This window comes from Centrocercus urophasianus, unplaced genomic scaffold, assembly GCF_019232065.1.
Source record: "Centrocercus urophasianus isolate 14NV4802_14NV808 unplaced genomic scaffold, USGS_Curo_1.0 seq_18, whole genome shotgun sequence".
NCBI lineage: Eukaryota > Metazoa > Chordata > Aves > Galliformes > Phasianidae > Centrocercus > Centrocercus urophasianus.
The window spans coordinates 23,367,565-23,382,530 of NW_024884733.1; the positions used below are offsets into that span (position 1 = coordinate 23,367,565).

The 14,966-nt window shown below is 40.6% G+C and overlaps 1 protein-coding gene across 2 annotated transcripts in view; it reads right to left on the reverse strand.

The window, feature by feature from the left end:
- Positions 1-3,815: 3,815 nt before the first annotated feature.
- The window catches only part of TTC39A (tetratricopeptide repeat domain 39A), a 42,114-nt gene continuing 30,963 nt past the window's right edge, over positions 3,816-14,966 (reverse strand). For both annotated transcript variants that reach the window (XM_042819028.1, XM_042819030.1), the window contains 6 exons: positions 14,398-14,489; positions 13,267-13,387; positions 11,594-11,705; positions 9,720-9,834; positions 8,922-9,038; positions 3,816-5,687 (listed from right to left, as the gene is read on the reverse strand). In XM_042819028.1, the coding sequence (XP_042674962.1) occupies positions 5,567-5,687; positions 8,922-9,038; positions 9,720-9,834; positions 11,594-11,705; positions 13,267-13,387; positions 14,398-14,489 (678 nt within the window). In that variant the 3' untranslated portion in view covers positions 3,816-5,566. The remainder of the gene's footprint in view (positions 5,688-8,921; positions 9,039-9,719; positions 9,835-11,593; positions 11,706-13,266; positions 13,388-14,397; positions 14,490-14,966) is intronic.

Sequence of the window (14,966 nt, forward strand, 5' to 3'; positions counted from 1 at the left end):
AAACAGTATCACTGAAAACACCTGCTGTGTTTCCAGCAGCACAAAGGTACGTGTTTTTAACCAGCAAAAGGGGATCGACCATGCAAGAACCAACCAAAACCCTCCAGTCCTTCTCCATCCTCATCCTCAACTGGAAAAACAAAAACAAACACCTTAATAAAAATGTTCTTTGCAGCGCTGAAACACCAAAGAATGTTTTTATTACAAATGAAAGCATTCCAACTGAGCACTTACTCTGGACAGAAGCAGGCCTTGCTCCAGCTCAGGGGACACACAGGTGCTGCCAGCCTGCCACCTTCTGCTGAAGGGCTCCACTTTTCCTTCATTCTGCAGCACAGAGCTGCTTTCTAGTGAGGTACAACCACTGCCTCCACACTGCCTCGGTCTTCTGGGGTGCCTCCCTGCAGAAGGCTGTATGTCACACACTCCCAGATCCAGCAGGAAAGCTCCTCACCTCCCTGCGTTTTCCAAAGCGTCACGTCCAAAGGTGTCCAAGCTTTTGCTTTGTGTCTCTCACATGGTTATTTAATTTTCTTCACTGTTAATGTTAATAGCTCAAATAGCTCTGATAACTTTTTAAAAAGCTTTGGCTACACAAAGTCTTCTGCAACTTACACCTATAATACACTAATATATACTGTGACATATATTTCTGTCATTTTGCCATTTGGCACCTTGCACCATCACCAAATGGTCAGGAAAACCACTGCAAACACCAGCTCACCCCACAGCTGCAGCCACGGCTCCATCACCACCAAGCACAGCTCCAGCAGCACAGCCCACCATCCAAGGTGCCAATGGCTCCTTCCATCTGTGTGCCCTGCACAGTGCTGGATGAGGTGAGCACTGGATGAGAGGTGAGCACCGCACAACGCTGCAGCTCAAAGGCTCACACCTGAGCCACCTGCCCCAGCAGAACCCCAAGTTCAGCTGCTGTATAGAATATCCAAACCAAAGTTCTTTCTATGCTTCACAGTTATCCTGCATTTCCACTTTCCTCCTGGTAACCACCTTCTGAACATTCAGCTGGAGATAACACTAGGATTAGAGATCTTTCATCACAAAGAGTTTGCAATAGCAAAGGCAGATTTTGGCCCACAGGCAGATGACATTATTTCCCTGTTTACATCCAGGATGAACACAACATCAATGCCACAGCCAGCATTGTTGTGCCTCAAGAACAGGTATTTCACACACAAGGAGGCCTGAGCTCTGCAACCATCAAGCTCAGATCCAGCAGCAAACTCAGATTCCTGGTCACCAGGCATCGCAACACAAAGTGCTGCTCTCAGACACACACAGGTGCTGGAGCTCTGCACACCTTCCACACTCTCCATCACCAACACAGACTGACACAGCATTATTGCAAACACAGAAGCATCTGATAACTTCTGTGCCAGCCCCCTGCAAAAGCAGAGTCCATAGAATGCATACAGAAGCATACACACAGCAGCACAGCTGGACCCCAAACAGCCACAGCTGTGCTGCCTTTCACAGGTCTCAGCCCTGAGCTCTGCCCTCTGCTCCAACAGCAAACCTACATAAAGTCGAGGCAGCATCACAGACAGGCATTAAAACCAGTCTGTAGCAATGATACTCAAGCCAGCATTTCTGTAATAACCTCAATTATTTCAACAGCAGTCAAAAAGACAAGGCCTAGCTACCTTATTTAAATCAGTAACTGTAACCATCACTGGCTCTCTCACAAGCACAGAATGTGGATGCAACATTCAATCATCTGTTTCTTCTAAAATTCAGTAAATACTATGGCCTGTTTGATTCCAATGACTATTTGGATGAATTACTAAGAAACAGACTTATGTAAAAGTGAGATGTGAAAAACAGACATTTCTTTTCAGCCTCAGACCTGAAAACGTTCTTCCAGTACTTGACTACCATGAGATAAATGTTTGTTTCTTTCTTTTTTTAAATTGAAGAACCCCATTAACAGTGTATTGGGTGTTTGTGAACGCTTTGTACTCTTTTTGTGTAGTAGTCAAGGAGAGCTAAAGCAAGTGGAATTCAGCACAATGCATAATTCTAAGCAAACGTGTTGCCTGTGTTCAGCCAGCAATGAATGTAAGTAGGTCCAGAGATGACAAAAACCCAGAAAGTAATGGAATGAATCCCAGTCCTACAAAAACATTGTTGAATTTGGAGCAAACACTATGCAGATTTTTACCACAGTGCAACACAGATATTTATTAGCTCTGTTGCTTTTCGTAAGAGACAGGGACTGGACTTAAAATAAAGTACGTCCTTTTCTTTTTTTTTTTTTTGTAACACCAGAGCAAATCTAGCAAGCATCTTTTAAAGTATTTTATGATGACAAATCATTCAATTATAGAACTTCCCGATACATAGTCTGCGTGTTATCTATCACAAAAGGTTGTCTGCAGAATATAATGAGTAAAGAAGTGAGTTCATTTCCAGCCTGTCCAGGTTTTCCAATCTTGTTCATCAGTGACGTTTCCAACCATTAACCATTTTCCTGTAGAGCAGTAAACAGTGTGACTCACCTCTTTATCTGCTCCTCTTCCTCCCAGAGGGGGAACTGCGTAGAACACATTGTTTCACCGTTTCACACACACATGCACTGCTGCTGTGCTTTTTGCTACAGAAGCAAAGCAATGCATCTTGCAGGTGGAGCAGGAGGCCCAGAGTGCTGTGTTTCAGCTCTCTGGATTGCCTTTTGCTTTCTGAGCTGCCCCCTGGGGAAGCATGGTTTCACAAAGGAGCTGCTTCTGTTGGGCCAGAGGTAGGCAAGCTGTCACTCCATCATCCTCGAGCTACCTTGGATCCAGGCCATAGATCACAAGAAATATTAAGGCACTGAACTTACTACAGAATGCAATGCCAAAAATCAATGTGAAATGGGAGGAAATACTTGATATAATCCTATGTTTTAAAAAAGACAAAGTTTCAAACGCTGTGTAAAGAAAAGCACTGCTAGAATGGGGCAGTCTTTAATAATCCATGATGCATTAATTGCAGACCATAACAGAACTGTGCATCAGTAACAAATTCAAGCAGGCTCCTGTGCTGCTGGCTTAGTACTACTGAGCTTCTGCTTTCTGCTGTGAGAGCAAGTTTCTGTCTGGTTGACCCCTCCGGCTTTGCCGAGGATTCAGAGTTCAACCCAGCACTTGGCTAAAGCTTATCACACAGAGCATTTCTGAGTGGTACACAGACTTTGAACACAGAATTGCTTCTGCAAATGAAGCCTTTATCCATCTGAAAGGAATATTTGCTGAATCTTGGGCCACGCTGAAAATCCTTGACTTGTGATACCACTGTGATATCCACTATTTTCTTGTAGGTGAATACAGCTTCAGGCTGTTTGAGAACTTCTCACACCAACTGTGCTTTCCCTAATCCACTGCACTTGCTGCTCCAGACTGATAAAGCAACACACAGTTCTGGAGAGCTCCTTCAGAAGAATGCAGCAGTTTCAGAAGCAATGGGAAGGTTATCCAGCCTGATGGGCAATCCCAGATACCAATGGCGTTTGTGCTCAACCAAAGATGACTATGAAAACCTTGGGATTTTCATTGTGGCAAAGAATCAGGGGAGCTGAGTGTGCAGTGCACAGCGTGTCCTTTGTGCGATGCATTGAAGAGCACGGGCAAAACTCAGCTGTGGTAAAATTCCAAAAGGGCATTTCAGTGGCCTTGAGAGATGAATCTAAGGTCGTAAGGACTGTTCACTTTCTGCACAGTACAAATGATCCTAATTTTCATGACATTGCTTGCTCAGAAGATGCTGAGACTGCCAAAATATTTCAGAAGGACACAACTGGAAGAAGAGGCGTTATATGCATGAAATAGAACAAGAATCTTTTTTATTCTATACAAAGAATGACTGAGTTTTTACACTTAAATTTTGATGTGCAATATGTAAATAGCATTAACTGTTCATACTGAGTTGTATCTGAGATATTTACCTGAACTGGATTTATATGAGAAAATCACTTTAAAAAATGAATTTTTCATCTATAATTTTAACTGGAGAAGAGTTTTATAAAGGGTGTCTATTTTTAACACAATGCAAGTTCTCAGTGTTGAGGAACAGGTGGTTCTGTCTCCCTGCATATTAATTTGCATTATAAAACAATGACATTTCCTTAGGAGAGGTAAAAGCAGAGCTATAAACTGTCAATTTTCTCTTTTGCTAAGAACAATTACTTTAGCAAGAATATTCACCATGAGGTACTTCTATACGAATCTCCCTGACAAGCATCTCCATTGGAGAAAAAGGGCCACCAAAAAACCTCCCATCTCCACACATCAGAACAGGTTACCGGGAAGAATCTCTCTCAAAAGGGAGGTAGAAGAGTGTCCTCAATAAACACAGGTGTACAAGCACAGAGCTGGCTTGGAGAACATTAAGTACTGTGAAAATGTGTTACCTCTGGCTGCACCAGTTCTGCAGAAAAGCAGCACTGATAGGGCAGACAGCATCAGAACGGAGCTATAGCCCTTTGCTCTGTTCTCAGCACACCTCCTTCCTCACGATTCTCAAAAACATCAAGAAAAAGCAAAAAGGAAAATTGCTCTCTTTTGTAAAGGGCAGAGCACTGTGTCAGGAGAGCCTGCTCCAACTTGAGCACCTTACCATACGAAACATTGCCATGCATCTCTTCAAACATGGGCATCTCAAGCAGGCAAACCCATCAACAACCACTGTAAGGAGGATGTGACTGTCACAGTGACTGCACACTGCTCTGCATCCAGTGGAATATTGCTGTTTCTTAAGTGACCTTCAAGGATTTGTGCTTTAAATACAATGAAAACTTTAAATTACATTTGTTCTGATGACAGAACTGTTTCATAAAGTCCTCCCATTCTTTAACTTTTCAAAGCAGTAAAGCTTTATCTTGCCACCATCTTTTTCTCCACCCCCGACCCCCCACAAATCATTCAGCCACGACAAGCAGCAGACTTGACACGAAGACAAGACTGAAGGAAATCAAGGAACTTGCATGGCTTTTTTCCACCAGTAAGTTTCTTATAGCAGCAAAAAAGTAACCACTAAAAGCTACAGAAAAGACATTCTATGCATAACTGAAAATGCCCAGAATTCAGAGTTCCTCCTTGCTGTGCTTCTTGTGCACTGTTCTCACACCATTTCAAGTAAGCAGATATTTGGAAAAAGCAATGCTTCGTTCTCAACTGCTAGCAGTATGAATCCAGATGAGTGCATAAAGCTAACTGATTAATTCCCTGAACCCCAAAAGGTGCAGGGTTTGTTTTTCCAGTTGTTGCACTTGATGTTATATCTTGCTTAGCAGATGTTGTGAACAAGCAAGAAAAGGCACACGATTGAGAGGAGAGCTGCACAAATGTAAGTGTTTGAAAAGCGACTGTTGGAAAAACAAATGTTTTATGCATTATGGTTGGTTTGAGAGTTTTTGCCCTGTTATTACATTCATGTTTTATGTATCATCTCTAAAATTTAGAATGACTTGATTTCTCACCGACTTGAAAGAGAAGGAAAAATAATTCTGAAGTGTCAGTAATTGTCTGCACCAAAGTCTGCCACAAGCAGGACATCAAAGAAGGGAAAGTTACGACACCGCCGAGGCTCCGGAGTGCATTCCATTTTCTGGGGCGGATTTGGCTTGATGCAGGGCAGCTTGAATTCTGAAATGTGTTCTCGTTTCCATGGAGTAATTCTTGTAGTTTTGTCTAAAACAAAAGCAGATCAACTCTGATGAATATATATATATTTTTAAACATTTTCAAGTTATCTTTACATTACTGCTCTAAGCAAAACAACTGTAGACAGCAGAACGCCTTCCTTCATAAGCTCTTTTGTTGCTTACTGTAAAATACATGGCATGTGCTGCTAGCCAGACAATGCAGCTCTTTGTTCTTTATTTGTAGTTCTACTGTCTGGCAATTACCAGAAAATACAGCTTAATAAGAACTGGATTTGTTCTACTCAATAAAAATATTTGAAAACATTAAATATACATAACATCTACTTAGCTTACGTTCAGAAATTATTTTTTATTAGTCGTCCCAAAGTACAACTGACAAATTTGAACAGATTTTTTTTTTTTTAAAGTTTTTTAAAAGTTTAGAAGTTAAAAGTAGCTGAAAAAGTTAAAACTTGCTTGCCAAATCACAATAAAATAAAGGGATTAGAACTAACACGCAGGGAGAAAAAGTTGTGTGTTCCAAAGACACGGAGATGGGCTGATGCTCAGCTTTGAAGCAACTCTCAGGCACGTTGTTCAGGAGAAGACCTGAAGCCTATCGTGAGGTGGTACCTTCCCCTGTGCTGCCTACAAAGCACTCTTAAGGACAGACAGACCTTCGCAAGCCCTCCTCACCTGAGGGAAGAGCCCCATCACCACCTTATCACGGATGAGACTGTGTGTAGGAAACAAAGCCAGGCACTTTGCTGCCCTAGAAGCTTGGAAAATGGGTACACAAGAGAGTTCATGTCTGCTTTCGAAGAGCAATTTGCCAGCCCAGAGGAAGACTGGCAGGACTTCCCCCCACAAACATCCAGCAGCCGACTCAGCAGTGCTGCCTGCCTGCTGTCTCCTGTGGCTAAGTCATATCCTGAAGAGCCATAGACACATTAGAAGAATCTGTATTTTCATGGAAAAAAAACATAGAAAATGCAGATCCTACTTACTAGGAATTAGCATTTCAGCTCTTGCAGGATGGATACAGAATCCAAATACCAAAGAGGATAAGAAAATTAGCAGGGTAATTTTCTTTTAGCAGATATTTGTCATCTTTACAGAAATCTGTATAATCTTAAAAACACTCCAGCTCAAAATTCACAATTCAAATGAAGCGTGGAGGCAAGCATCTGCCACTACAGCAGCCTCTCAGCAAGTACAAGGCACTCCTTGCCCATCCCATCCCCACTTATAATTTTATGCATGCAGCACTCAAGGGGCTGACTGAGAAGAGGAAATGAACGGGTTGTGCTGTATGCTGATCTGAAACACTCTGGAGTTTCTACCAAAAATTAGCTAGATTTTGTCACGCAGATATTAAAGAATGCCTCTTGTATTTCTCATCAGCAGGCTGATATTGCTGCTTGTAGCTTGTGGTAATACAAATATAAATATTTCCATGCATGATCAAGCCAAAACTGCTTATCATCTCATTTTGCTCTTTCTCCTAGAGTTGAAACATTTAAGCCAGCAGCAGCATGTAGATTTAGGTCAAGCAAATCAAGCGTCACACACAAGCAGAGCACTCATTTCCACTCCTGCCGACAGTGAACACAGTTTTGCAATTCTGAAACCCACCACAGACAACGCATTCTCCCTCTAGTGGCTGGAAAGACATTCAGCATTTTTAGCTGAGGGCTCATAAAACATTTGTGCATGTTCTGATTGGGGATGTAGCAGCTACAGGCAGTAACTTAGCAGCTGCATGGGGTCACCATCCCAGAGGTGTTGGAGAACTGTGGGGATGTGGTGCTGTGAAACATGGCCAGTGGGCTTGGTGGGGTGAGTTGGGTTTGGATTTGGTGATCTTGGAGGCCTTTTCCACCCTCAAAGAGTCTGAGATTCCAAGACCTTTCTTTTTTTTCTTACTGTTACAGTTCCTGTGAGTTCTCAGAGTGCAACAAGCCTGAGTATTAGCTTTTCACACACAAATTTTTAAAAGCTGTGATCTGCTGAGCTCTCCTGTAAGCCAAACTTCTTCCCTTGAGAAGACTGTGACCTGAGCCACCCGAGCTGCCAGGTGAAAAAGGCTGAGTGGGAACTGACAGCAGTACTGGACAGAACGAGAAGCCCTGTAATGTTAATTTTTGGACCTCTTTTTAAGATTTGAATAATCTGTATTCAAATATGGCTTGAGGCAAGGTGTATTTTGAGGAACATGAAACTGACTAAAACAATTTCCATTGCGTTTTACGAACAGAATTTTTGCTGCCCTTACTATCTTCCATGAGTCTACAGAGAACCAGGCTCACAAGCACAGGGGATTAAGGATTGCAGTATTGTAATTTCTGTGCTGACAGACTTTTGGCATCGCCTTCAGCAGGCTAATTCACCACTCTTAGTGGACTGACTCGGATAAGAGACCGACACAAAACCTCCCTCGACTTTTGGAAGATGGGGCCAGAGATCAGCTTTGCAGCTGCACACCTGCAGCAGTGGCTGGCGTGACTGTGCTTGGAAACGTGCAGACATCTGGACTCGTTCAGCATCCAGGCAGAGAGGTGAACTGCCCTGCTGCAAGATGCCTAAAGGAGACCAGGGTTGTTTGGTTTGGAATGTCTTTTTTTTTTCCTCCTTTCTTTTTCTTTCTTTTCCCCAGATAGCAATTTTGGCTCAGTAAAGCATAGAAGACTGGGACAGAGGCAAAACTAGATTCGTTAGGTTTATAACCAAGAACGTACAAGATCAAGTCCAACAATTCCTGATAAACCTGCTTCGATAGAAAAATCAACCACGACAAAGGTGCCAACAGCAGGTGTTCCAGCTGCCTCGTGAAGATGAAAATGCAAAGATACTAAATGCACACTGAAACATTTTCTTAAATGTATTTCATCCAGGAAAAAGCCCAGCACTGTTAGCCACCAATCTGAATAGTTTTTCAGTCTTAACATAGAGCTGTGATTTCATTTAATACATTTTGTATGAATAAGTAAACAGATTACAAAGAAAATTACACCTTGTTACACATAGATTATTTCTTATGGAAGTCCTTAACACTCATATTAACATCCTCAAAATTATTTTTGCTCTTATCAGAATGGATGGGTAACTCACAGACTGAGCTATCAGATACTGTCTACTACCTGAGAAGGTCCCAGCCAAACCTAGGGCATGTGTGCTTCCACTGAATAAACAAAAGTTTCTATAGTATTAATGTTTCTGCTTCCTACTCATCAGTAACACACCATACTGACCCACCAGAACAGGCTTTTAACTTGCTTACTTTGCTCTTTCTAGTAGTTTTATTGCTTCTTCTCTCCTGTCCTGGTCCAGATACAGCAATGCAAGCTCCAGCAAGGCATTTGGAATTAGATAATGGTCGTATTTTATCTTCTTCTCACTGCATAGGAAAAGAAACAGCCTCAAGATCTTGAAATGAGTTATTGTTTCACTCACTTAACAGCTCCAAGCGAAAATAAATAGGAGATTAGCTAAGTTCAGGAGGAGCAATCAATCTTTATTACAACATTTGTTGTGTTCTCTGTCCAATGCTACCTTCTGGGTTATTAAATGGTGTACTTTACCATAACCATCATACACAATGTGTTATTTCCTGGGGTTAAAAATTATTGGCATTTATTATAGGGGAAATTTTTAAAAAGGTGGTAATATTATAAGCACTGTGTGAACTGAGAAAAAGAGATCCCATTCACAATATACAGGGGTTCCAAATACAATCACGTTGCCAATCATCTCTGGAGACTGTTTGGTTCTTTAGGCATAACTTCTTTCTGACTGCTAAGAGGAAAGGGAGGAAAAAACAGCAGTGTCACAAAAATTGTATGTGTGTGTAGTTCCCAAAGAGAAGAAAGTATCAGTAAGAAGTGCAGAATTGCAATTCTTCCTCCTTACATGGCTAACATCACTGGCAATTAAAACTGTGAGCCCTTGGATATTGAAACAAGTGAAATAAATACTAAAGATTCTGTTGTCCTCTCTATTCACATCAAGGTTGCGCCTGCTCTTACTTGAAATGAGCAGGTACTGAGAAATTCAAGAGCATGCCAGGTAGACAACTTACTTTAAGTAGATGTAATTAAAATGGCCTTCTGCCTCTGAGATTTTGCCCAAATGCTTCAGGCATAAACCCTTTAGCAGTTTTATCACACACTGGTCATCTGCTAGCAATTCTGTAGCTGCAAGATGAAGTAAATGACATATTTTAGAAAACATTTTAGAGCAGTGCAGACAGACTTGTGGAAAAGTTTTCCTGTACGTAGGAAAGTATTATAAAATCTATTTATTGGAACGCAGGACAGAAGAAACTAACTGACCCATTAAGTTCATTCAGGGTAGTTTCATGCTATCACCAACTTGTATAACGAAATATCAGCTAACAAGAAATTTGAGTAATGGCACTGCATCTTGTGCTGAATTTCACCCTGTTTCTATTACAGTGGTCCTTTATCCAGTTCTTCCTCTGTCACCCCAGTTGACAAAATCCTGACACATTCTGCATGGAATTGTTGCACCCCTTGAGAATACGCCATCCTTAATGATTCTATGTTCACATCTCCTCTACTTATAATACAGCCTTCAAACTGCCCCCAGTTGCATTAAAAAAACATTTAGGGACTGATCCTAGACTCAACTGCATACAACACCTGGAAACGCAGATCTGAATTTCCACTAACAGAATTATTTTCACATCTTATCCATGTAATACTGTCATGAGCACATTTGCAAGTTGAAGATTTCACAGTGGTAGATTCTTGAATTAGGAATCCAGAAATAAGAAAGGAAATATTCGAAAAGGCTGTAGTTTAGCCTCAAACACCATCAGGAAAGCTCAAGAGAAGCATGATGCCTGGAAACAGCTGATCATTACTTGTAACAAGTAACACTTCACATTGTTGATACGTTTTCAATATTTCACCCTTTTCAATTATATGTCCTCATAGCATTTTACAGATGTCAATCAGCCTCCACAGATCCCTGCAAAGTCAGCTGTACTCACTATTTACCAGTTAGGAAAGAAGAAATTACTCACTTATTCCAAATAATGTTGCAAACTGTGTGATGAGGTGAGACAGACAAATTGCTTTTAATAAGATGTCACTTTCATGGGAAATATTTTTCTGTCCTCAAATAATTAAGGAGAAAGCTTTAGCCATTCTGTCAAGCAACTCTTTCTGAAAGAGTACTTGTGTAACAATGCACCAAGGTCCTAGAAAACACTGCAATGCAGTGACTTAACACATATTCCATTGTAAAGGTGGGCCAAATCCTTTTACAGGAAATACATAAGATCAAATATTTATCTAAGGGGAAACTATGAGAAAAGCTGTGGCTGCAATTCCATAGGTGCTGGGAAATACTGGCAAGAAATAAATCGGTAACTAACTGAGTGACAAAAGATGTAGTAGCACTGCAGTTCAGTATTATCTCCTTTCTTATGTTCCTTTATTGTGCAAAGGGAGCCCATCCCTCATGTCCCAGCTTCTGACACACGAATAACATTCAGCCCTCCAAGGTCATGCTGTAAGCTGACTGCACTTTTGGAACCAAAGGCAGACACTCATCTCTTTCTATTTATCTTTCAAAACTGAAATACTGTATCTAAGAATAAAAAACCTTAATGATCTAAGTAATCAAGTCAGTTCACACACTGATTTTGATCTAGCAAAATAAACAGTCCTTCAATATGTCATGAACTATTCCTAATATACATCTGTGGATGGAAAATAGCTTGCTAGTACTACCAGTGACAGTGCTAGTACGATCTATGACAAAAGAGGAAATTTACTCCTGCCTGCATTAACAGTTCATGGTTTCATAATCTGCCTTCCTCATGCGATCAGATTAACTTCACTAACAAGTGTCTCTCTTTATTCACAGATAATATCTTTAGCTATTGCAGTGTAAAATACCTGATTAAACTGTATCACTGATTACCTGAACTTCTTGCCAATGCTTCTTCTGCTTCAATTAAAGTCTCTAACATGCCTTCTGTTAAATTGGGACATTGTCCAATTACGGCATAGCCATTCCAGATATACATCATCTCCTAGGATCAGGGAGAGAAGACTGCATTGTTAATGATATCACTGGCTAAAAACAACTATCAGTTATTTCTGTTATCTCTGTATTATGAAAAAGTTACAGATTCCATAACCAAAATCTCAGTTTGTTATAACATACTGCCATTGCAAACATTCTCCTGGTTTTCAGAGCAGACCAGTACTGGAAAACAACTAAAGAGCCATTGATTGTACTCAATACCAAGGAATATTGCAGAACTACTCAAGCTATACTTCTTCTAGACTAAATAACTGAGGTTAAGACCTTTCTGCTTTAGCAAGTCCCTTCACAACGTAAAGAAAAATTCTAGAAATGGGATTCTGCACCCTATTCCACAACCTCAGCATATCTTTAACTGTTCAGCTGTGACATCTGCTGCATCAGATATGCAACTGCAGCAGAAACAAAGACTGCTGTGTTCCCACAAGGACACCCAAGGAAAGCCTTTAGGACAGAACTGTTTTGCTAAAATCCCATTAGAACAGCCCAAACAAACCCCAGGTGCATACAGTTCTTCATTCTCTACGGTCTCTGAAACCTGAGAGAGAAATGAATGTCACCTATTTATTTTCTCTCATCTTAAGTCTTATGACTTGGTGGAAAGCGGCCTCTAGTGAATACCCACATTATGCTGTAACTTATCTCCAGGAGACTGTATTTCTTCAGGAAGCACTGTGTCACATATCCAGCTGGTGGGCTGAGAAATGATTACTCACTGGTATCTCCAACAGGCTCTCCCTGCTCAGACATTCTCTTAAAGACTATTTACTAATTATTCATCTGTTTCTCAAATAAAGCAGCACACAGCACTGAAAATGCCAACTCCTCAGCACTTGGCAAATCTTTTCTGTTCTTTTTATGCTCTTTTATGTTCTTTTATTTGCTATTTACAGAGAGATTTTATAAGCACCGTGTGAACCAGGCAATGGGTGGAGCCTTATGCAGCTGATCCTACCTGGCCAAAGGGAACTGGGCAACACTACAAAAAACACCAAAGAAACCACCACCATAAACAACTAACAATGCAGAGCAGCTCTCTGGAGCCAATATGGACACATGTCCATGCTTCATCCCATCACCGAGGTGCTCTGGAGGCACCACAGTGCAAACGCTCAGGGGCACATAAGTAGATGCTTACATGGAGTGCCCAGTCCTTGCATTGTTTTCTTCATTTTTTCCTCACTTAGACTTCTTTTAATAGTGTCAGTAAATGACACGTGACAGAAGAAACCCAGGGCAAAGTTCCTCAAAAGGTAATTAAAAGAAAGCTGTTAGGAGCATGTTAGTCTATAGCTGGAATAATGAGTTACACATGCAACACATTTACGTGTCACAAACAACTGGCTCAGTTCCTTGTGGCTGCTGCCTGCCCCAGTTTTACAGCATTCCTTGCATTCATTTGGCTTTGTTTTGGGAACATTCCAGCCTCCTGCAGAGGTTTTACCTTAGAAACATGGAAAGATACTATTCCTATTACCCTGGTTTTCCTTCCATTAAAAAAATAAAAGCCTAAATACGAGCGAGGGGAGGAAAGGTTTCTAGCTTACCAAAGGTGGAACAGGTAAAGGAACGGGGTTTGAAGAAAGATACCGTCTAGCTTTCCGAATGGCAAACTTTTCTGTAGGCAGTGATTTCCCTGCGATTTTCAGTTTCAAGCTGGGAACAATTCTGAAAGTTTAAAAGGAAATGTAAGGGATTTTTCCTTCAGGAACATCTGGGGTAATGGCATCCATATTTAAAAATAAATAAATGTAAAAAAAAAAAAAAGTCAAAGAACTTTGAAAAGATGTTACATACTGAGCTATTGTTATCTCTGGGGAAGCAGAGCAATACATATTCACAAAAGCTATTTATGCAGGGCATGCATATATCTCTTTGGGCTTCCATTTCAATCAAGCAGAGAAAGGAACTCTTCCCCATCCAAAAGAATTAGATGACAATGTGCCTAACTTTAAAGGGACACAGAGTGAGAAAGAGGCAAGCTGGCTCTTGCTTTCCCAAAGACCAAAACTGATTCCCTTTGCAATGGATCCCAGTGAAAACCAATGAAATCTGCCTGTAATGATTATTTACAATATGGAACATCTGAGAAGAATCAATATATTGTGAGCATGAGTGTTATTTAAATTTTACAGAAATAGACTCCAAAAACAAAGTAGTTGGTTTTGTTTGGCCCAGCAACAGTCAGGCTTTTTTGTGCTTGCTCATTACAATTAGGTTAGGATCCTGTGTCAATAATGAAAGTTACATATGCAAGTGGATACCGGTTCATATTTCTCTCAGACTCAAAATCCCCAAATCAAATTGTCTCCATTAACTGCTACAGAAGGCATCCACCTTGTAGCATAATCCGTTGAAGACTTTCTGATCTTACATGCCACTTTGATTAAGGAAACAACTGGAAAGAATGTGAATGCTACATGCAAATACAGCAGCCACTGCATGGCTGATAAAAGTAACATCCTGTCTCTAAAGCACTCCCAGGCCAGCAGAAATCTGCTGCCTCCATTTCAAGGTCTCCTTCAGTCTGAAGGTAAAGTTTCATTCTGCAATTTCTTACCAATTCCAAAGTTCTTTGTGCAGATCTTCCAAACTGCATTATGAATAATTTTGCCTCCCTTCCCCAAACACTGGGATTTGATACAAAACTCTTGCAATTGGTAGTTAGTGAATTTTACCTAAATAATTCAACTTCGTTGTCTCCAAAAGGACTGCAGTCATCTGGCCCGAACATGCTGAGATAAGCAGCTTTCATGTAAATATAGGTAGCCTGCAAATGCAATCAAGGATATCTGTACAGGAAAATGAACCTACAGCAATCACCACTATTGATACACAGAACAAAACAGCAACGAAGAGGAAGAAGGTGCTGCTTTTGCTCACAAACAGAAGTAATCTTAAAAATTTTAAGCAGGAGATAAGTATTTTAGAAAGCAGAGTAACATTTTTTTTGCTAATTACGCATGTCTTTGTTTTCTTCATATCAGTTTATGTTTGCATTCCATGAACAAGTGTACAACTGAATATCATGCTGTAAATTATTTTGTATCATGTGTACATTATTTTATTACTCTCAAAAATACACACTAGAAAACTTAAGAAAATGTCACACTTAGAGGAAAAAACCAACAGAAAACATGTATTCTGTGTGTCAGTCACAACTTTGTGTCATATCTCAAGTATTAAAGTTCTAGAAAAAGCACAGTAGTTTTTAAGTTATTCCATTGTTTCAGATTATGAAATGTAT